The sequence below is a fragment of the Pyxicephalus adspersus genome, chromosome 2 (assembly GCF_032062135.1).
Source record: "Pyxicephalus adspersus chromosome 2, UCB_Pads_2.0, whole genome shotgun sequence".
NCBI classification, from domain to species: Eukaryota; Metazoa; Chordata; class Amphibia; order Anura; family Pyxicephalidae; genus Pyxicephalus; species Pyxicephalus adspersus.
This window is the reverse complement of record NC_092859.1, coordinates 101830626-101854957: the sequence shown is the minus strand read 5'-3', so window position 1 is coordinate 101854957 and position 24332 is coordinate 101830626. Positions and strand designations below refer to the sequence as shown.

General features: G+C 35.7%; 1 protein-coding gene across 1 annotated transcript in view; it reads left to right on the top strand.

Annotated features, from left to right (window-relative positions):
- The window catches only part of KIF21A (kinesin family member 21A), an 87575-nt gene extending 72695 nt beyond the window's left edge, over positions 1 to 14880 (top strand). Inside the window, exons 26-33 of the mRNA XM_072399041.1 lie at positions 5784 to 5822; positions 7580 to 7716; positions 9740 to 9920; positions 10445 to 10609; positions 11267 to 11384; positions 12093 to 12263; positions 12362 to 12561; positions 13415 to 14880. Of these exons, the coding sequence (XP_072255142.1) occupies positions 5784 to 5822; positions 7580 to 7716; positions 9740 to 9920; positions 10445 to 10609; positions 11267 to 11384; positions 12093 to 12263; positions 12362 to 12561; positions 13415 to 13508 (1105 nt within the window). The 3' untranslated portion in view covers positions 13509 to 14880. The remainder of the gene's footprint in view (positions 1 to 5783; positions 5823 to 7579; positions 7717 to 9739; positions 9921 to 10444; positions 10610 to 11266; positions 11385 to 12092; positions 12264 to 12361; positions 12562 to 13414) is intronic.
- Positions 14881 to 24332: the final 9452 nt, after the last annotated feature.

Genomic DNA, 24332 nt, shown 5'->3' with positions numbered 1-24332 from the left:
GTATTATTCATAATTGTTCATAATACATATAATGTTTACAACATAGACTGTCTCTCAGTCATGTGAACATATCTATAGGTGTGATTTAATTAGGTAAGTAGGCTCCACACTGGAGGGTGAATAAACGTCTCCTGAGAGGGATGATGCAGAGGGTTCCCAAATATAGGGGATACCTTAAGCTGCTGCCCAATCAAGATGGTGGGTGGCCACATGCTGCCCAACAGGTCCAGGAAGTCTGGCGTGCTTCCACTGTATTTTGGGACCCTCTGCATCATCAATTGAATCACACCTGGACAATATACTGCTGATCTATCGCTAAAACATATGCCACCGCTGAGGAAGCCTAAAATGGGCAAAATGCGTTGGCTCACGGGACGATACCTATGCAAAAAATATTTGTACCAATCTGCAGTGTGTTTATTAGATGACGTTTGTCTAGTGCCCTTTTGGCCTAAATACTTAGTGTGTAACCAATGTTCACATGACTGAAAGACAGTCTATGTTGTATACATTATATGTAATGTGAACAGTTTTGAATAAAACATTGATTTTGTTTGCCTTCAAAACCCTTATTTCTCCTTGTGATTATTTTCTCCACAGGACAGTCACCTACCTACTGGTGGGCATAGAACAGATATAGGCTTTATTTCGATTATATTCACATGTTCTGCAATTAATTTTACATCAAGGGACCACTTAATTTAAAAAATCAGTGCTTTCATTGGCGGCTTTGGAGGTTGCAATACCCTCTGCTGTACATAAACTGGTGTTTCTATAGGTGTTCCGTTAAGTAATGCTTGCTGAAACTTAATATAGTGAAAATAACTTAAAAACCAAAGCTTTGACTTCATGCTAACCCTTTGTAACTATATACTTAATACCCTAACTTGTACAGTAGTAAGCATGTGTGTATATGTGTATATATATATATATATATCATTTACTCTAAGGAACTAACACTGAATGTTGTCATTAGTAGTTTAATACTATTTAAATTACCAATGCATTTAACTTTCTCTTTAAGAAATGTTCTATAAATAAAATTGATGCCTTTTGTCTGTGTTTTAGGTTTAGGTGTGTAGCAAACACAGATTCAAGGAATGGGACCTCACTATTGACTTTGTGTTTAAAACTCCTAAAGAAAGACTTGTCTGGTTACAAATGTAATAAATGGTAATTTGATAATGTGAGTAAAGTAATGTGAGGAGACACCGTGTAAGACAATTCAACGTGTGCATACCTTAAAGGAATATATATTTAAATACAGAACACAGGGAGTGTAAGGTAAATGAGAAGGTAATGAAGCCACAAAGGGTCCATAAGCATAAGTAAAGACTTAAGCTAATTTATTTTGAAGATTGAGACTTCCAAAAATAGAAATCTGCAATTTAATAACTTGATCTGTAAGAAAAAAATAACATATCTGCATACATACGACATACGGTCTTCCATAAGGTTACATTTCACCAGGTATTAAGCAATAACATCTGTTTCATCAGCATGTATAAGGGTTTCAATAACTCTCAGCAGTCTAGTTGCTAAAATGTTTGATGATAATTTAACATTTGTATTCAACAACAAATTTGGACTGTAAGAATCTGATTTGAAAAGATCATTACCCTGTTTAGGTAGCAGTATAATAACCACTTAATAATGCAAATTGGGTAAAATGCCAGACTGTACAAAATCATTAAAAGTATGCAATAGATAGATAAGGAAGCAAAATTTCCCTATAAAACGTATAAATTTGAAATCTCTCAGGTGCCAAATGCCGCCTTCTGATTAGGAAGGAGTCTTCTGCAGAAGTAAGCTCATTCAAAGTTATAGGGAAATTAATGTCAGAAGTAGAATAAACCTTATCACCGTCTCGGTGAAAAATTAGTAAATAGGTTTTTTCCCACTCCCTCATTCCCACAATATTTGCTAATCAGATAATAGTGGTTTCCCACATATAGATAATATTCGCAATCAGCAAAATGCAGATTCCTAGGAGCCTTTTTATGATACCAAGACCCAAGTTTTTGAACTTTAGTAAAAGTCATTAAATATTCTCAGATGGTGTAGTAAAATAATCTAGATCTAATTTAAGTATGTAAGTGCTCTACTGGGGTCACTTAGGAATTATGAAAAATGATCTATTGAAGGTGGGAAAATTTATAAAATCGCCAAAAGAAAAAAGTGGTAAATTAGGAAATAGGATAGGAAGTAAATTGGTAGGAAATTGCATAAAAAACATTAGCAATTGTTGAAGAAAAGTCAAAAGATTTTTTTCCTTCTGGTTTTACATGCAAAAATACATCTACTCTCTGAATCACAAATACGCTATGATATGATAAAATGCAAAGCTCTGTGCACCAAAATATGACACCTCTAACATATTTAAGTGATCTGTATTTAGGGAAAAGACATCAGGGCTGACTTGACACCAAATTTTGTGATTTCACTTGTTTTAATAATGAAAAAAAAATAATAATAAAAAATGTGTGTATATAGATAGATAGATAAGCAGTTAGAGTCTTTTTTCGTTTGCATTTAAACAATGTAGAAAGGATGCAGTCTACATAAGGCATCTCTCAAAGTTCACCTACTGGTTATTAGCTAAAATTATCTATTTACAGTAAAGTTCATCCTACATCCCTTTTTGACAACTGCTCCTGTTTTGATAAAATCCTCCCCAGCCTTCTTACCTTGACCAGTTGACATCCTCGACCAGCCCACCCCAGCCTCGCTGATATGCGTTCTTCCCAAGCCATCTCATCACACACATGCCTTCCTAGAATACATTCATGTGGAGCCATATCATCCAGTTCTGCTGTAATGCATTCCTTCCCATCCACCCCACCCACTTCTAATATACATCCCTACTCCACTAGCTGCCTCTGACTTTCAAACTGGCTTTCATACCCCAGTCACTTCTATATTCACTATCTCCTAATCATATCTTAACTCTTTTCAGCAATCTGTAATAACTTTCTCCCCCATTTATTTTTATCCTGTGGTCACGGCTGACCTTTCTTAGCCAAAATTAATTTAGCTCCCCTTCATAGTTTAACTCCACCCTGCTCAGTCATAGCTCAGGTCCATTGTTCTGAAACATCTAACCTGGCAACCCATATTAACTCTCTTCTCACTAAACAATACCACTTCCTTGACGCCCAAAAATTGTTCCTCACATCCATAAACACGTCTGCCCAGCACATAACTCATGTACAAAACCAGGTATGATCTCTCCGCAGTTGCACACTAAATCCTGATCACTTTCGGCAAGCTGTATTCACCACACTCGCCACCTTTTGGTCACCAGCCTGCATTCAGATTCATCCTTTTCATCCTTCTTCTTTCCACTTACCTCTACTCTACAACCTCCTCTCTCCACTGAAGGAAATTTTGTAAATCTAGTCTTTGGTATTATCATCCTTCCGAATTGTAGGAATCGTGTTTTCTTTTTTCCTTACTTTTGTAAATTTAAAAAAAAATCCCTGTTTTGATTTCCTATATTCATTACGTTTCTAATAATATGTTTATTTTCCACTTGGCAAATTTTGGAATAGACACACTTTTTAAATTTGAATTATTACTGCTACACCCAATACTATAAATAAATGTAATGAATATAGGAGAAGTATACTTTCTGTATTGGACTAGATTTTCTCTGAAATAAGGTTTGTCTGTTTGTTCTAGTTCTATATGTGTGGGAAATCATGTTCTGGTAGGCATCTTTACTGTACTCCATTAACTGAGCAGCTTATCAGCTGCTGGCAGCTCCACTACACAGAAAATATATTTACCATGTATCTTATGGCACCCACAAATCCCTGGTTATTACAAGAATGTAATGTAAAATGTAGAAAGTCTTCAGCTTCTGTAATACCCTGTAATCATTTATTGCAATGACACTAACAGAAATCTAGAATGCTGTCAGCATATGAAGACCAAGTGACCATCTTGTGTGTCCATTATTTTTATTTATTTTTTTTATAATCCTTTCCTTTTTTGCCTTTTCCTTGCCCTTTACATAGTTTGATGATATATGATTTTGTTTTATATATTTTTTTTATACATGTGTAAGACTAAAGTTCCTTCTTTCTCCTTTTGGGAGCTGCCATATGTCTGGAGCTGGAGAAGGGGCTGTAATATTACATCTGTTGGTCTCCCACAATTTAGACCTCGAGGGGAAATTTACCCTTTCTGTAGTTCAAACTTTCACAACTGTTGCCATTTTAAAGCCAAGGAATAGTATGAAGTTCCCACCAATTCCACAGCCAAAGGACAGTGTCAAGTTGGATCAAAGAATTATTATCACATGTAGAATTGAAAGAACCTTGATCGATTAGCTTGAAAAATTTCAATTGTATAGGTATCTAGTTTCTGTTTGATGAAATTTTGAAGCTTCAGAGAAGTCTGTGCATTCTCAGTTTGTTACAGAAGTTAATCTGTGAATCAGTTATTGAGTTATTACTAAGGGCAAAAATGTGGGATGTCCCTCACAAAGGATTTTATATATTGTATCCTCTCTTCTCCTTCCAAATGTCACCAAATTACTAACCATTTACACCATTTTAACATATATTTTAACATTTAAGTTTACTTGCCTTTAAGTTTACTTAAGCTACGTACACACTTCCAATTAATATCGTTGGTAAACGAACGACGAACGATCCTGCACGATATCTGCGAACGATCGTATAGCACCGATCCTGTACATACAGATAACTTAAGGCAATATATATATATATATATATATATATATATATATATATATATATATATATATATATATATATATATATTGCCTTAAGTAAACTTTTCTCAAGATAAACTTGTAAAGCTGACAAAAAACAAAAAGATCTCATATGGTGCTTGTATATATTTTTTTTTTTTACCATCTAAGCCTACTTTTAAGTGCTCCCAGAGCCCCTAAAATCTAAGTCATACAATGAGAAAAAAGTGTTTTTATCTGTTAGTTGGAGCTTTGGCTCACCCTCCCTGAAATAGGTGCAACTGTTTGCTAAGGTATGCATATTGGATAGGATGTAGGTGAATTGCTGAAATCACTGTTTGCATACAGACAAACTGATTTGAAGGAAAAAAATTGGAAAATAAAAATGTGCTGGTATAAGTTAGGCAAGCACTTGCCAATAACTTGTGTTTCTGTTCACAATTTTAGACAGGTTTACTTGCTCTATATTATATGTATTTCTTGTTACATGTTAAAGTGTTTAGGTTTGGAAGTTTCTGATTTTTATACTAATCAGTTAACAGTATTTTCATTAAGAGGAACCTTAGCATGCAAGTCTGCTTTTCTCCCCTCCTATTTTCACAGTACCTCTTTTTGAAATCCAAATCCTCATTTTTCATGGAATAGCTGTCCACACAAAACTGATTTTAAGCCATAAGTACAGTGTATTGGAGTGTCCAATGGATCCCATCCACTGCGGTGTTCCTACCCACTTTGGGGTATCTGTCTCCCCACCTTGGTATCTGTCTCCATGTCCTACATCAGAATATACTGTCCAGCCTTGTGTGGGTCAACATGGCTGTACTGTACTGTAACCGTGAGACAGCAAAAGTTTGTGTAGTGTGCGCTACTGAAACAAGGGCCTGCATTTTACTGGAGCATGTCAATTAAAGATTGTTTTTTTTGACAGTTATAAAGTGATAAAGCACTTGTCTGTGCACTGTCTTTTGTCTGGCGTTTTTCTGTGTTTCCTATCCAGCGAGCCATCTATATCTTTCTGATATTTGTATTCTTTCCCCTTGCATTCTACTACTGAACTTTATAGGTCTGATGAAAGTGATTCCTCTCTGTCCGAGGTACACAGGTACAAATTTCCTTCCTTGTACACCTGTTTTCCCTGTTGCAAGTAACGCTGCTCTTCTGCATGGTGCTTATTTATTTTTGTTCTGTGCTTACTAATAATTTGGTGCCCAATATCCAGCGTGTACGATTCAATTTGTTAGAAACTTTTATATTTAATTGCAGCTTGTGTTACTGTGTTGCATGCTAACAGCTCTTTTTTTTTATTGTTATTTTTAGTATTTCAGGAAGGCATTGTGTTGTATAGCATGCTAATGCATTTAAAATACATCTTTTTTTTCCCAACAGTTAATGTGTAAGATATTTGTTTTGTCATATTACAGAACAGAACTGTGTACTAACTTGAATAAAAGTTGGCAAGCTGAACATTACATATTTGGAAGCCGTTATTATATTACCTTTTTTTTATACAGCTGAATCAGGACTTAAGGCTCACACTTAATCAAATGTTCTTAACATTTCTGAGAATATATTTCATGTGATTGTTACTTCCTTAAAGGCCAAGTTCACCAAAACGTATGGAAAATTCAGTTGTAAATCCCTTTATTAGCATAATGTGTCTTCTGGGCCATGTACATACAAATGTCAATATGTGAAACAACAATGCATTTAAAAGCCCCCTTTAGTTCAAGTATGGAAATGCTATATATAGAACCTAATGAGGGTGCTGATTGTTGCATTGAATAAAACGCTTTTAGCAGGCTTTGAATAAAGCTTATAAAAGTCTACTAAATTCTGACAGCAGCTAGTTTGAAGTGACAGTGGGTATTTCTTTTCATTTCTTCATTTAAACTCCCCAAACTGAAGCTAAAATGTGATTTTTCAGTTTCAAAAAAAGGCCAAAATGTGATTTACTGAGTTGATACTATTTTCATTAGGGGCCTAGAAAGCCCGTTAGTGCAGGTCATCCATGGAGACATTACATTATTATACATGATATACATAATATTCAATAAAAATATTCTAATAATTTCAGTTTGGCAGCCTTAAACCAGGAGTAAACATCTGCTTTAGGGTGAGCTTTGGCAGTAATCTACAAATATGTAAAGCACATTTGCAGATTGAGGTTGACATTTATCCACTTTTTGGGCTGTCCTTCAATGATAATGGTCCCAGGACTATGCCACTGCTACCTCCTCCTTCTGCTTTTTAGCTACACTGCCTATTCATCCAGGTCTGGCAGAAATTGGGCATCTACTGACATTAAAACCCACAATGAAAACGTGCAAACCAGATAGAAGGATTTATAAAAAAAAAAATATATATATATATAATTATTTCACCCCATATTGTTATTTCAATCAATAGAAGCCCCATAAAATGGAAATTTCCAGGGTTCTATTGATCATGGATAACTGATGATAAAGCTCCTGAGCATCCACATTGGAGTTATAATGTCTCCTACATCTATTTCTATTTTTAGAATCATGGCACGCTCACTGTGCTATGTACAAAAATAACATTAGAATTTTTTAGTTTGCTAACCACATCCACATCCTGGTGAAGTTTTTTGAATGATTATACTTCCACCTTAACTGAAAAGATCATGGACATTACTTTCCATACAGTGTACAAGGAAAGCCTAACACTTTTTTTTGTCTTTCTTTCTTTTGTTCTGCCAACCCTGATGACCTAAAGCAATTTTTAAATAATAGTGGCTGTCGCATGCATATTTAAACACGTCTGGAAGCTTAAAAAGCGTAGTTGTGAAATTTCTTGTAATGAGCAATGTTAACACACATGTGTTTTTCTCATCTCTAGGGGCTTAATTAACCTGTTTCCTACTAGCAAAAGCAACAAGACATCCCTTTTACAGTGTATGCATATAGCTGAAGGGCACAACAAGGCTGTGCTTTGTGTGGATGCTACTGATGATCTTCTTTTCACTGGATCTAAAGGTCAGCCACATTATTTCCACTTGTGTAAATACTTGCTTACTGCAAATATTATATACCTTTTTGATCTATTTTGTATGTCATTGGTCTCAATTATTTTACTTTACATTACTTAATTTAGGCCTTTAAAGGAATCTGTCATTCAACGCTGTAGTTTTACAGGTTGTTGCACTAATCCTAAGGTGGTTAAAAATTTAATTTTTGTTTGAGATTATAATAAAGGCTCTGGTTTCCCTTTTTGAATACACAGCAACGAGAGGTGTTACCAAATAACACTTTTTTTTTTTTTTTCAAATCCAAAAAATATAAAAGTGATTATGGAATCCAAAGCCTTGATGTTAAATTTGTAATCCTGGACAGCTGGTGTCCTGTTACTGTTAAGAACACAGACACTTATCTGTTTGGCCGATTTGTAAATAAAAAAAATCTTATCCTTTATCAGTTAGCATTTACAATTAACTTTACAGTCTAAAGAAGCAACCTGAATCAAGCAACTGTTGAAATTGATAAAATATACCTTTCAAGGTATAAGAAAATCGATCAGAAAGCATAAGAAACAACTAAAACGAGTGGAGAGCTACCATATAGAAAACCTCTCCAGACAAAAACAAAAGTATAGTTGCTTCTCCCATGAAAAAAACTGAAAACTGTTGCCATAAATTCAGGCATAGTAGCACATGCTGTGTGTTAAACAGTAACTTGCATGTGCAACCACAGCTTAGCAGATGTAAACTCAGGCTACGTACGCATGTTAAATAACTGCAGTTGTAAAGGATCTTTCACAATCCTTTCCAAAAGATCCTTTCCAATGACAAAAGACTGAACAAGTGCTGTACATACAGCACCGTTTTCCTCCATGGAGAGGGGGAAGAACAGCGGAGCGGCACCCTGCTGCACTCTCTCCCATTTACTTCCATTATGATCATTTGTCGTTCATGGATCTGCCAGGACAGATCCATGAACGAAGTCGGATCCCGTCCAATACTGGCCCTGAGGCATGCATAGCCTTAGACATAACTCTCCTGAGACTAGCAGTCAGTGGCATAGTAACCTGGATTTTTTTGTGCAGATATACAGCTATGAGATTACAGAACATGAGTGTCTACATAACACTTGCATATCAAGATGCTCCTTCTGGTTGTCGTGTTTTGAAAAGAATTGTGCTATTCTCAGTTTCATCTAGTGTTTTTAAACTGGGCTGAGTAATGTAGAGGGAAACAAAGACACCAATCAGAATTCAGATTTTAGTTATATAGAATGGTCAGATTTTTTTTTAACTGCTTAACTCAATGACCCTTCCAAAAGAATTCTTTAAAGTCAGTCAGTTCTAATAATTTCATTAGCATTTGAAAAACTAAACTCTGCACATAAGGCATTCATTTTTGTACTAGCTATTAGTATTATGTCGGCATTACTGTCATTTCTCTATCCTTTAATCGTAGTATTTTGCAAGGATGGCTATTCTTCTGAGTTGCTCAAGCTTCGGCAGTAAACCAAACAACTCGGTATGCATTTATAGACAGATGTTTTCAGTCCTTAAATCAAAGATATGCCAGTTGAGTATATAATGATTTTGCTCCAGAAAATGCATTTTGTTATTGATTTTAGTTTTTCCGGTAGTAGGTTCAAATGGAAAATAAACATTAAAAAACACTTAAAAGAGAGTTGTCTCTTGAGGGAAAAAATCTCAATAAAAGGTTTACAAAGTGTGTTTGTTTTATAAATGACTTTACATGAGTAAATAAAAAGCTGAGAATTGAAAGTGTTGATAAGAATATATACCTAAAAAAAAAAATACAGTAATATTTAAAAAGCTCCTATGTTTTGAAGTAGGGATTTTTCCCCCTTAGATTCCATTGACGAGTTTTACTTGCTGACACATTCGTTTTTTCCACAAGAGGGACAACGAACAATGTTTTTTTTTTTTTGTTTTGTTTTTTTTACCAATAAAATTATAATTGGAAGTATTTGGTGAAGGTTTCCATCCAAATGTTCCATCGATCTTTTGTATTTTTTTTCTTCCTAGATCGTACTTGTAAAGTATGGAATCTTGTAACTGGACAGGAAATTATGTCACTTGGAGGTCATCCGAATAATGTGGTTTCAGTGAAGTATTATAACTACTCAAGTCTAGTTTTCACAGTTTCAACATCCTACATTAAGGTGTGGGACATCCGAGATTCTGCAAAATGCATAAAGACACTTACGTACGTATTGTTTTATCAGCAGATCTAGCTTTATTTGATAATTAACTTTCTGTCTATCGACTTTATCATTAATCTAATCTGTGAATATGGTTCAGGCTTAGACTAATGAAATTGCTGGGGTAACTGCTGACATTTATGAGGTTATTTCTAGTGTGGGGTAATTGCCACTATATTATTATGAATTGTTTTAATGGTAAACGTCACAACACTCCATAATAATCTTTTACTTGTGCCTGGTAGTTTATGAATCCAGTTCATAAACATTACTTCATTCTTAGGCGTGTACACAAACAAGCATGTTTTTGTGCTGAAAGTTTATCTCATACTATTATCTTTTTCTACCTGTAATTTGTGAATAGAACAGAGAGCACTGTTGACTGTGAACAACCGTGATCAACAGTACTTGCAATGTAATTTTTTTAATCTAAGCTCTTTAATGAATTTTACCAATTTTATTTTTACTTTAGTAATTTATCCCAGGATAGAAAATTCAATGTAATAGATTGTATGTTGTTTGAAATAAGGTCTTCTGGCCAAGTCATGGCCTGGGATTCGTGTGCTGGAAGTCAGAGCAGAACAGTGACCATTCCTCCTGGTGAAAATCAAATCAATCAGATTGCACTAAATCCAGCGGGCACTTTCCTCTATGCAGCAGCTGGAAATGCAGTGAGGATGTGGGACCTGAAAAGGTAATACATATTAAAAATTATAGATTTGATGGGTACCTGTAATCATTGGTGCAGAGAGAGGACAAAAAGGATAGAATATAATAAAGTAGCTATCTTCGCATATTACAGACATTTACAGTCATGGCCAAAAATATTGGCAGAAATTTGTTGCAATTACAAATGCTTTGGTTTTGTCATGTTTATTTTGTTGGCACTGGAAAAACATCTGGGACATTGCACACAAAACATCAAAATTATTGGCACCCTCAACTTTTAATACGTGGTAGGCACACCCTTTGGAGGAAATAACAGTTAATCGCCTTCTGTAACAATCAGTGAGTCTTTTACACCTCTCTACTGGAATTTTGGACCACTCTCCCTTTTCTGACATAAATGCAAGAGTGCCAGTATTTTTGGCCATGTCAACTGTAGTCCTGCTTTAACAATGAGTGCCAAGTATGAAATGGGTGTAAGGAAGTGCATGTAAAGCCCATAGCTGCCTAAGACTTTAAAGACTAGCAATGTGTTTTCAATTGTAAATAGGGTAATGATGTACTTTCAGTAATGGGGTTTTATCTTCAGTATTTCTTGTTTTAAATTAACAGGAGCTAAGTTTTTTTTTTCTTGTGTCAGGTTGTAACCTTTATTTTAAAACTTTTTTTTTTTTTACTCTTTAAGGTTTCAGTCTACAGGAAAGTTAACTGGACACCTTGGGCCTGTAATGTGTTTAACTGTGGATCGAGTTTCAGGTGGACAGGACCTTATTATCACAGGCTCAAAGGATCATTACATTAAGGTAACAACTATAATTTTGCAACTGAAAGCATCCTCAGTCTTACAGTGCACTTGTACGTTCATAGTTATGGTACTTACTCATTTGATCAGTGACTGTATAAAAAAAGGCATAGTTTGTTTCATATGTTTGGTTTGCTCTTCTCTCCTAGCTTTCCGACTAGGCAGTTATAGAGCAGCTGCACATTGATGAGGTTATCCCTCTGTTCGCCACTTCTGTGATCAACAGCTAATGCAAAGCAGTAAAGCTTTAATTGACTTATTGCCAGTTTCTCTGCTATTATGAGTAATGTTCTATATAGGCTGATGTGGTCAGGTCATGTACAAAGGCTGTAATCCATTTTACTCGCTTTCACTTCCCTGTTACTTGTTTGCAGTTAGTATTTTACCAAATAAAAGTATATTTTTTGTTTGCATAAGGGAGGCTAGTAAGGGAATTGCAGTAGAGTGGGCCTCCTGCTATTTAGATACCAGCAACTATGTTTAAAAGTTTGTTTCATGGTTTCAAAAGTAATGGGACTGAAGGGAAGAGGTTTTGGGGCTAAATACAGCAGACTTGGTCTAAAATGGTGGCAATGGAACAGCTAGAATTTACTGTTACCATGGGAGCCTACCATTCATATAGGTTCAGCCTACCATTTAGTATAGATGTTTGTGCAGGTTTGTCTGTTTTCTCCATTTTCTCATTTTGTTCTTTCTTTATTTTACACAGATGTTTGATATTAGTGAAGGTGCTATTGGCGCTATAAGCCCGAAACATTGTTTTGAGCCACCGCATTATGATGGAATTGAAGCAGTGGTCATTTGCGGGGACAACCTTTTCAGTGGGTCCAGAGACAACGGATTAAAAAAATGGGACCTTTCCAGAAAAGACCTTCTTTATGTACGTTTGGTAATTTTGAATAGCTTGACCTTATAATATTGCAACAAATGTAATAATGTAAATTGAGCTTTATTTTTCGTTCATTTTCTTTATTCCAGCAAGTTCCAAATGCTCACAAAGATTGGGTGTGTGCTCTTGGAATAGTACCCAGTAGCCCCGTTCTTCTGAGTGGTTGTCGGGGAGGCATCCTGAAACTCTGGAATGTGGATACTTTTATGCCCATTGGAGAGGTCAAGGGTCATGATAGTCCAATAAATGCAATCTGCACCAACTCAACACACATATTTACTGCAGCAGAGTAAGGATTTCCATCTCATCTCTGTTAACTGTATATTTGTATAATATATTTTTATGTGTATAATATCTATTTTAGATATTATTCAGAAATTTATATTTGCCAGAACAGTTTTTTGTAAGGTCTGCTAGTATTAAAGTTTCATTTGTTGTTTAAAATGCATTTCTTAGGCCAGAAATTATCCGTGACTTAAATTTTGTCAAATAAAAACATTGTGGGAGAGCTGGATCTATTTTTAAGAAGTAGAAAAATCTCCATATTCTTTTCTGGTAACAGTTGTGCAATTTTGTAAGTGACCAGAACCGATAGGGTGGATCTCCCCAATAGTGTAAGAAAAATGTATGTTGAAATCAAGTTTAGAATAATTTGGGATTAAACTAAAAAATGTATTTAACTTGCTTCATAGAAACAGATCACTACCTATATTTAAAGCAGATTACTACATAAAATTCCACTGATCCCATTATAAAATAAAATCAGATACATCCACCCAGCTGGTTACACTGTAGTCGCTGCTCATAGGTATGAGTGTGACAGTGCTGTGTTTTTTTCATTTTGCAAGAAAATGAGGCTTAGCTGGTTCATAGCACCTTTGATAGAAGTGCTGATTTTTCTTACTAGACTGTAGTCATGCATAACCAAAGCCGACAAAAACTCAGCATGTATGCTTGTTGCTTACATACAATGCAGGCAATACAGAGACCATCAATACATATGACATCAGTTTGCCTTTTCCAGATTTGCCCACAGCACAAGTTGTCATCACTACTGTTAACTGTCATGATTGCCATGAATATCACATTCTTTATTTTAACCATTGGCCTTATAAATCATGTTTATCATTTTGTGTTTGCAGCGACCAAACTGTGAGGATCTGGAAAGCTCATGGTTCACTGGACGGACAAACTTCAGATGCTGGAGACACGAGTGAAGAGGTTGCCAGCAATTGAACTGGAAGTATCAAGATAAAGTCTTAAGGAGAAACTGTGACAAACTCTTTACCATTAGATTTATCTGGGCATTTGTTAAATTATAACTGCAACATATAGTGTAATGGAACTAACTGGAAATTGTGATCAACTGTACTGTTACTGTATTAACAGCGATAGGCTGCTTACCAAGTTTTGCACACACATATATCTATCCTTCAGCTCTATATTCTAATCTCCACACCAATTTACTCACTGACTGAAAAAATGGTTTCTTGTGTCTTAGTCATGGGTGCAAATGGTTCAATGCTATTCTGTGTATTTTTCCACTAGCTATACTGTACTATGAAGTAAAAGTATGCAAGCAAAAATAACATGCAGGGTTTACTTGAAGTACTTCTGTAGTATTTACTATTACATATACAAACTGTGTGCCTGTAGGTCTTATGTATAAAAACTGCCAAGACAAAGTATGAACACTTGTTGGTATTGAACAACAATTCCTGATGTAATTCAAGTGTTCACTCCTTGTCACTAAAGCTTTGGTGTTCAATACCTTGAAAAATACTCGACCAAAGTTTTGCTTTTCTTCAAATCCTTGTGCTCAGGATTGTACAGTTAGGTCCATAAATATTTGGACAGAGACAACTTTTTTTCCAATTTTAGTTTTGTACATTACCACAATAATTTTAAATGAAACAACTCAGATGCAGTTGAGCTGCAGACTTTCAGCTTTAATTCAGTGGTTTTAACAAAAAGATTGCATAAAAATGTGAGTTCAACTGCATCTGAGTTGTTTCATTTAAAATTAATTGTGGTATTGTACAGAACCAAAATTAGGAAAAAGTTGTCTGTCCAAATATTTATGGACCTAACTGTATGTGCAGTACACATTTAATAGTTACACATTTCTTCTTTCCTCAAACAGTTAATCTTTTATGTGACCGGAAGGCAAAGCTGTGTTGTATGACTTATGCTTGTGTCCTGCTGTAAAAAGTGAATTATGCTTTAAATTATTTTTGTTTACTAGATGTTTTTTTCCTAAAATACTTACACTTAATTCTTTCAGCTGCATAAGTTTATTTCTTTCTAATTTAAAATGCTGCTAAATATATTTTGAATACGTTTTTTTTTCTTTTCATTTGAGAGTTTGAGCATTTTTTTGTGGTAGAAAATGTTGTATATAATTTTGGATGTAAAAAGATCTTCAACTCCTGCTTTGATTTTAAAATACTGTTAAAATATGAAATGTTTTCTTTTCTTAATCTTATTTTGTAAATTTGAAACCTGCAAATTTAATATAGATTAAATATGTGTGCATATTTTGTTTGTAGATTGAGATAATGTGTGACCTTCATCCAAGCTAATGCATGAATAAATCCATGCACCAGTGCATTTGTTGTTGTTTGTTGGCAACAGTCATTTAACAATTTTTTTCCTAGAATATTGGTTGCATTTGTCATACCCAAGTTACATAGATATCACTTTTATCAACACCAACATTCCCAGTCTTGTTCTGAAATGTTACACAAACATTTGCTAACCAGGCAAGCGGAAAATTGATATCTGCATTTCTCCTTTGCTGGCAACATTCCTGTATAGTTGTATTCATCTGGAGATTACCTCTTCACAAATGGTTACACATAGACAAAGAGCCCTGAATCAGGAACCCATTTATACAAACAGTCACACTCTGTTCTTTACTGATAGGCAAATACCAGTTCCCTTAAACCCCTCTGCAGAATCATAGCAATAATTCACATGTATAATATACAGTACATGTAGAATTGCAATACAATAATAAGTTTTTTTCCCAACAAACTAGTTATTAAATTACAAGCTATAAATGTGCTCACTACCTATCTGTCTTACATGACCTAATATGCACTGCTATGCTGTTGGTGCTCAACATTTTTTTTTTGTTTTTTTTGTTTGTGTGCTGATACTGTACATTGTACTGATACTAATTCTTCCGAGGTAAGCTAATTCTTCCAATTGGTAAATTGTAGAAGTTTCCAGCAGATTTATCTAGCTCTTTAAACAATCTTCCCTTACTACTCCAGTAATGCTTTTGCTGAGCTGTAGCCCAGATTCTGTGCAGCACTACAATTTCTCTTTAATTTCTTTGTCAGTTGTTAATTGTTCTGCTTGTCATTATGTTGCTGACAGTGGGACAATAGCAACTTAAATTAATTCTTAAGAAGGTGTTTTGCACATAAATGGTAAGTGTCAGATGAATATTTCTTAACATATGCAAACACAAGCTCCATTTTACAAACCTACAATCAACACAAGACAAATGCTACTATTCTGCCAATACACGCTCAAAATTGCTTACATATACAACCTGTCAGACTTCAGAAAAAAAAGATAAATAATTCCTGTTCAGAAAACCACAATTCCATTTACATTACCAATCAGCTTTATAAAGGGGTAGCATTCATTTATTTAAATTTAATAACATCACTCCTGGGTCTTGGTACATGAACATACACTCAAGCATAGCAAATCCAAAAGACTTGGTAAATCCCAGTTCTTTCTTATTTGTGCAGTATCCAAATCTAATCTATTGATGGCATTGGTCTACTTTACACCAAGAGCAGATTTTTTTTGCACCGCACATGCTCCCATATGTATTGGTTATTTTTCAGTAATACCTGTGATTTTAAACAAATATGAATACTGAACTGAAAAAAAACAGGCTGCGGGAAAACATGGACAATTGGATCATAATCAATAAGTCACAAAGGTTTAAGGCATTGCATTGCATTGAGACATTGGGATAACTGCAGCGTGCTACAAAATTAAAATCGATCTTAAAACCATGCTCCTTTATCTCTCCTGAAGCTGAAGGTATAGTTTTTTTCCTGAGTAGGAAATCCCCAAGTCTAAGTTTCTTCCAGCACCCGACATTTGGCCAGCCAGGGAGGTAGTGCATGGTGCAGATCATTAACCTGGTATTATTATTACACAGTATTAATATAGCGCCATCATATTATGCACCGCTGTACAAAGTCCCTACCTCAGTCATATGTCTTTATTACAGTCCAAAGTCAATTTTGGGGGGTAGCCAATTACCCTAACTGCTTGTTTTTTGGGTTGTAGGAGGAAACCAGAGTACCCGAAGAAAGCCTACGCAAACACAGAAAGAACCTGAATGTTCCAAGCTCTGTTGGGGCCATTAACCCGGAATTGGAAAGAACATAATTTCACCCTAAACCAGGTGAAAACAACCAGGTGCTCCTCACAAGATTTCTGACAGAAGAGTCAGAAGAAAGTAATAATCTGAAGAGTTGTCCAAGAACCAAGGATCACTCGTGGTGAGCTTCAGAAAGACATGGATTAGCAGGTACAGTTGTTTAAAGGAAAACTGTAAATAATGCACTCAACCTACATGACCTCCATGTGCGCTCACCGTGCAGGTCTCCATTTCTAAAAAAAAAAAGCATGTTGAAGCTTGTTTAAAGTTTGCTGCACAACATTTGGACCAGCCAGTGAAATACTGGGAGAATATAGTCTGGTCACATGAGACCAAAAATACACTGGATGTCATTGCACACTCCATGTTTAGAGGAGAAATTGCACTGTGCATCACCTCAAAAACACCAAGTTTTGAGGTAGGAATATCATGGTGCGGGGCTGTTTTTCAACATTAGGTACTGGCAGACTTCAAATAATTGAATGAAGGATAAATTGAGAAATGTACTGGAACTTTCTTGCTAAGCACCTGCTGCCATTTACCAGGATGCTGAAAGGATGAGGATGAGGATGAGGGTGAACATTTCAGCTAGACAATCATCCCAAACACACAGCCAAGGAAACTCAATTTGTTTCAGAGAAAGAAAATAAAGCTGCTAGAATGTCCAAAGCAATCACCTGACTTGAATTCAATTGAAAATCTATAGAAAGAATTGAAGATCAGAGTTTATAGAAGAGGCCCCAGAACCTTCAAGATTTGAAGACGGTGTGAAACTGGGCCAAAATTATACCTGCGCAAAGTATGAGACTCGTTTCTTTATACAGGAGGCGTCTTAAAGCTGTCACTACCAACAAAGGCTTCTAATATTAAATACGTTTCAGTAAGTGCGTTCATTACTTTTTCCTGTGCCATCCCACTTTATTACACATAACTTAATTTATGGATGTATTTATTTGGATTTCTTTATATGTTTGGGTTGACATATTCAATACTTGTTTCCACCACTTTATGTTGATAAGAAAAACAAAAACATCTATTCAGGACAAAAGATTTGAAAGTTTATTTTGAAGAGAAAGTTACAAAGCTAAATGAAATGAAAATAAAATATTAGCACTGGTGGAGATCCCTATTTCTGTGTATAATCTAACTTTATAGCCACATTGAAGGTTTATTTAGGCTACAATTCTGGACATGTGCCTCGTCGAAGCTCCCAAACAGAAACATCTGACATCATTAGTCATTTACTTAATAATTTGCACATACAGCACAATAATAATTACAGAGATATTACAATGTGTCATAGGAGACACTTGCTCTAGTTATTTTGGAACAACTTATAAACACACTGACCTTTACAGTCCCCAAATCTCTCATCAAGGAGACTAAACTATTCCCATTTGACAACACAATATTGGATCTGGAGAATAACAGTTCTCATACCATTTTCTGGTACAATTTATTCTAGAAAGCGAACCTGATTTATATAATATTTTGTTATAACTTTAACATTGCATATGAGCAGCTAAAATGATTAGAAAAAAAATATATAATTCTTTTATCAGTTGTAACTTTTGTTTATCTTATAAGCACCCTTAGATGGTTTAGGTGGACAGCTGTGTACCCTGAATGCTGGCTGGAAGAGCCCGGGTTTACATTTAGGTCTGTGGGACCAATAGTCCTGAAGAGTGTCAGAGAAAGAGAGCTAGATGGCTGCATTTGTATTTTTCTCTTGTCATGCTGTGATGACCCTGGAGATTGTTTTAAAATCATACCTAAACTCAGAATTTTTACTTTACATAAAAAAGGTTGATAACCCTATGTTTGCTTGTTTTTTTCAGTACAACACCCTTTAAAAAAAAAAAAAAATAGAAAAAAGGGGGGGCAGAGCTGCAACCTTAATGCTTGATCGCTTAGGCGATTAGGAATAAATGGGAGTGCAGAGCCTCCCGGGATACCTACGTTATGCATCATTGGAGGCTGTTAGCTGCTCCTTCTGCACATGCTCGATGAAGAAGGAGCCCTTTCATCAAGAGAAAAAAAATTGCTGATTTCACACATGCGTAGTGAGATAGACAAGTTTTTTCCGAAACTACATCACCTGATCTCGTGCCTGCGCAGTGCGAGATCAGGTGACATAGGAAGAAGAACGTGGACGAGAGGAGATGTCGGCACAGACACCTTTACAACACAGGATCTGAAACGTAACATTTTCGTGTTAATAAAAGTGGGCACAGCTCCCTAAAATGTGAACTGAAGCCTGAAATACCTCACTCCAATGAGGTGTGTTTAGCGCAATGTATATATATTTTTCAGCAACTGTATATATATATTTCAGCAAACATTACGTTCTCTTACATTTGCCTATACTATTTTTAAGTCGTATCCTCCAAATAAATTCAAAATAAATACAAATTTTAAAAACAAAGTACTCAACATTGTCAGTCTTTATTTATGATATCCTATTATTATTAATCACATTTCAGGTAAATAATTACAATTAATGAACTCTCTCTAGTATAACACATGAGCACCAAGTTTTTACGCACAGTAAAGAGGTACATTTTAATTTCACAGGAAAGTCTCTTGTCATGTAGTGTTATAGAACTGTTACATAATTTGGCCTAATTTTTTAAAGCTCTCCAACACTGCTGAAGATTGACTATCGTGGGTGAATCTGAGTTATCCAAAAACTTAGAAGGTGAGAGGGGTATTTCACCTCACACACCACAGACAACACATACAGGTAGTCCCCAGGTTACATACGAGATAGGGACTGTAGGTTTGTTCTTAAGTTGATTTTGTATGTAAGTCGGAACAGGTACATTATTTAAATAAATGCAATTAAGATAGATGTTTGTCTCAACATATTATTTATTTTAACTTCTTTGTGAATGCACAGTGTGGTGTCAGTTACTGTATACAATCCCCACTCACCTGAGTTAACCACAAACAAAGCAAAAAAACTTTATGGAGCTTAGACATTCATTAACTTCTAGAGCAAGCTGTGCTTTGATAAGTGGAAAGAAACAACTGCAGAGTTGTCTTGGTCAATAGGAGTTACAAGAGGTCGCAGAACAGCTCAGCCCTTAAGATCACCCACATACTCAGCTGTGTTTACCAAAGGACTTTTTCTGCAAGTCATGCAAACAGGCTCCTCCCCCCATCAAGCCTCTGTCCTGCACACGAGCGAGCAGAGAAGCCCTGTTTGTATCTAGGAGTCGTCCGTATGTCGGATGTCCTCCGGGACTACCTTTTTTTTAAGCAACAATCCACAATAGCAAAAGTCAAACTCCAGTTACTCAAGCCATCAATTACACACAATAGGCACTTGTTAGGAAAGATTGAAAGGAACATTCAAATTTATCTTACGACTCCAAGGGTTTCATTTCTGAGTTGTGTGCTCTCCTTTCCATCATTTTGACTGTCTGCCTCTGTCTTTTTGTGAGATTAGGTACAATGTACTTACCATTCACCACCTTCTGAGGTTAAAATTCCCAATGCCCTTTGTTACACTTGTTCCATTAGATGGTGGATGTGTAATGGCGTTGGTCTTGTAGCTTAAACCCACAAAGGAAGTTCAGAATTTTTTTTAGTCATATTATCCAAAGATGGTTCACATACCTCCCAATGTGTGCACAACCAAAGCTGGGGCAGTTATGCAGTTACTGCTTAACCAAGAGCTTCAAACCGTAGTGCCAACTCCTACAAGACCAACATGCTAATCATGCTAAAGCAGACAGAGAAACTAAAAGCAAAAACTTAGAATGTAATGATGTACAGGGAAGAAGTCAAATATGTGGCTGTAGTGCTTGTTGCATCCCAGTTGCCTAAGGCTGCTTATCAAAACACAGCCATGGGTTACACTACTGCTAGTCCAAGTCAACCACAGTGGAAAGGGTTGACCTGACCCAGCATAACTTCCTACTACAAGTACCGTAGTCTAGGGAAAGACATATTAGTAAGCAATATCTTAACATTGGTTATGTAGTGTCCATCCCAAACCTCCAGGCCCAGTTGTTTACAGTGCGGGGACGTAGCTGTGGTTCTGGTCAGTCCACCATTTTTCACCAACTGATAAGTAAAACAAAATCCTCTGCTTACAGTGAAATTTAAAGTTTTTTTTAGAAAAGAAAGTTATTTTAGAGTACCAAAATGCCTCCCCAAGAAGCCCAAACTATCCTCATGGATACCAACAAGATGTTTCAAGGACCCAGAGGGGAACAATTTGTTCCCATGACTTTTACATAATACAGTTAATTTCAGTGAGTGAACATGTATTATATATGAAAAAAAGTTACCATAGCCCAAAATCAGCTAAAAATAATTAGAAACCATATAATCATTTCTTCATCAGTCCCTCAGTGAATTGGATGTTAGAGTATAAAAGAAACGATTTGTCATAATCCACTGCAACTGCTCAGATATCAGGTTTTAACAGCTGGGCATAATTGGACAAATGAAAGCTGTCAGGATTGGTTATTGTACATCGTTGCTCTTTGTACATGTTATTAAATGAAGTATCTAGTTCCTATCACCTGTCAGAAATAGGCATTCCAGTTTTCATACACTTTATCTAATCTTGAACGTGTTTTGCAATGGCTCAGTGTAATAGACACTGTTGGCATTAGTGGATGTAACTATGGATTCATTTATTAAACTGTGAGGGGAAGAAATGTCTGACACCATGACACAATGAGATCCATGACCAAGATTATTGTAAGGTAAAGTAGGCTGAACTGAACCTATGTGTATTTTAAACATCTAGTTCTTTGCAGAGGAATAACCAAATAGAATTTTCACATTTACAGGATGTTTAAAGAGCACAAGGACTCATTCAACCCATTTTACACAAGTATATCTGCCACGCTCAAATAAAGTGTAACAACAACTTCTTTGGAGTTTTTTCTACTTAATTTTGGATAAGGTAGGATGGATTAGACCCTTTGTCACATGTTATTATTAGTAGTAAACACATCTGTAGTGTTATTTGTGCCCATGTTGGATATAAATACCCCCCCCCGTTTGTTCTGGCGACCAATGTTACCGATATAAAAGGTTAGGGGAAATCCAAACATTTTAGGTGGTTTGTTCAAAGCTGTCCTTATGATAAATCTCTAAAAAAAAGAATTCAGTTTACTTTGCAGAGATTTCCTTTCCAGTCTCCAGGAAATGGAAAAGGAAAAGGAAATCTTCCTAGAGGAAACCAACAAAAAACTAAACTGACAGGGGTTTTACCCTTTTCTACTTTATTTAAAACAAAAAATACTTTTAGCTGCTCACTTTAAGTGCTTTAGTGCATCATGATGGCCTTTCTATTGCCTGGCCAAATCTGGGCCTAAATGTAGTCTTATTTTTAAATGTCTAGCAACCAAAGAATTCCAGCTGAGAAATTAGAGAACAATCCATTTGCTGTGTGTGATACAGAAAATTTCTCTTTCTGACACTATATATATGGTAAATTCTCTAGTTTTAGCCATGTTTTGTGCAACACTTTGGTTCTGACAATTGTTTCTATGTTACACGTTTTGATTATGAACACACAAGTCTGTAAAATAATTGTAAAATAAACACTAGTAAATATTTTCATTTTTTTACCAAAACTGAACCCTAAGACTGGATGAGAGGTTGAGGTGTGGTTACCGCCTCATCATGCCAGTGAGCTGCTGCCTCCAGGAGACACTACATGTAGCATCCATCTGTAGCAGCCCAATAGAGACTGAATGGGGGCGGCAGTGAATGGATCAGTACTGCTCACTGCAGCCCACTGTTAAATCTGCAAATTCTTTATACACCAGCACTGCCATGCAAGTGGCCAGCAAGTTGCCAGCCACCAGGAGCCATGAGGGATCACTTGCCCCCACTGCAGGTCTGAACCAATCCATAGAGTTTAGTTGTAGGTGAAAAAGAAGTAATTACATGTTTTAGGATACTGATTGTAACCAAGATTACTCTAAAACTGAACAGACCTCCCTGATTTTAATAATGGTTTGCCAATAAAATAAACCTTTCAAAATAAATAGTTTAATTTCCAGGTGCATACGTTCAGTTGGGCCCCATTTACACTTCTATACTGTGCTAACATACTTCATGCATTGCTGTGCTGACATGCCATTGAATGACATCCCAATGCACCTTCACAATGCACAGCAGATCAGCACAATGCATGATGTGACGGCACTGTGTTGAAAATTTGAATAGGCTGCATTACGTCACAATGCACAAGATGCCTATGTTGCAGTACACAACACTTTGGTGTGAATAGGCCCTTTCCACTAAGTAATTGGTGAGTCTTTTTTCTCTTACTGCTGTAGGTTTTATTTACTTGGTGCCACCTTACATACCACCTAAAATGTCTGTAATTTTAAATACTAAAAGACTTGGAAACATCGCTTTAAAATAAGTATTTTTATTCTAGTATATAAACCTAATGAACTGGGCTTATAAACTTACTTCACATTTTGCCTTGTGTTAATGCAATACACAATGTACGAGAATGACATTGTCTGTTATCCTGAATGGGCTCGCAGTGCACTTTAGTGCAGGAAAATCATACATGTACGTTTTCATTTTTTTATTTTAAAGAACTTAAAACACAGCATGTACATTGTGGTTTGCTACATTGCGGATGCATTTTTCATTACTGTGACAAAATCAGATCCCAATATTTTCCATATAATATACATAGTCCCTATTTAATGTACAGCGCTGCGTAATATGTTGTCGCTATAAAAATCCTGTTTATTAATAATAATAATAATAATAATAGTCTAGTCATGTGAAGGTTTTATTGTATTGTAGCTGTGCTATGCTGCACTGATCTTTTTGTCCACTAGAAGGCTCTATGTTCATGCCATTACTGATAAGCAAAACTATTGTTCATTCATTTTGTAAATCTCAAATAATGCTTTGTTCTTTATATAAACAGCTAGGAGTTTCTGGGGAAAAATGAAAATTATGTTTAAACTTGATTTAACACAATCTCTAAAGGAATCCGTCAAGATAGAAATATGGAAACAGCTATTGTTGCTTGTTTGTGATAGTACATACTAGGGGCTAGTCTCCTAATTCTTGCCCTGTTACTTAGTGATTTACTGCTCTTAAACAATCATGTATATCAGATCATCAGACTTTCTAACAGTAAAGCAAGGAAAACATCCACTTGGGGCATGCTTCAACAACAAGTCAGCAATCTGAATTGAAGCTTCTTGTTTAGCATAATTTACATAAACTTTTTTTTAAAGTTATCCTGCCTATAATTCTCACCCAAGAGGACATTTAGAAGCTGTAAAATCTCTTACATAACTACTTTCATTAAAACAAGCGATTTGCCATGGTCAGTAAATCAGATACAGCTAGCTAAAAATGCTGGGCTGATTTTCTATGATATTGATGTTGATATCAAGTTGTACTAATGACCATACTAAAACAATATAAAACACAGAGGTTTATTTGGCTTTTTTTCCAGAAAAATCTGGTAGAATTCATTAGAAATGTAAAAATGTTGAGTGATAAAAGGACCCCATACAGTTGGGTAAAAGCCTATTACCACACACTAATATTATTTATATGTTATGTAGCCACAAAATAATAGCAGATGATATTCTCAGTAACTCTCTGCTCAATTTGAATACTTAGGTAAAAGTTGG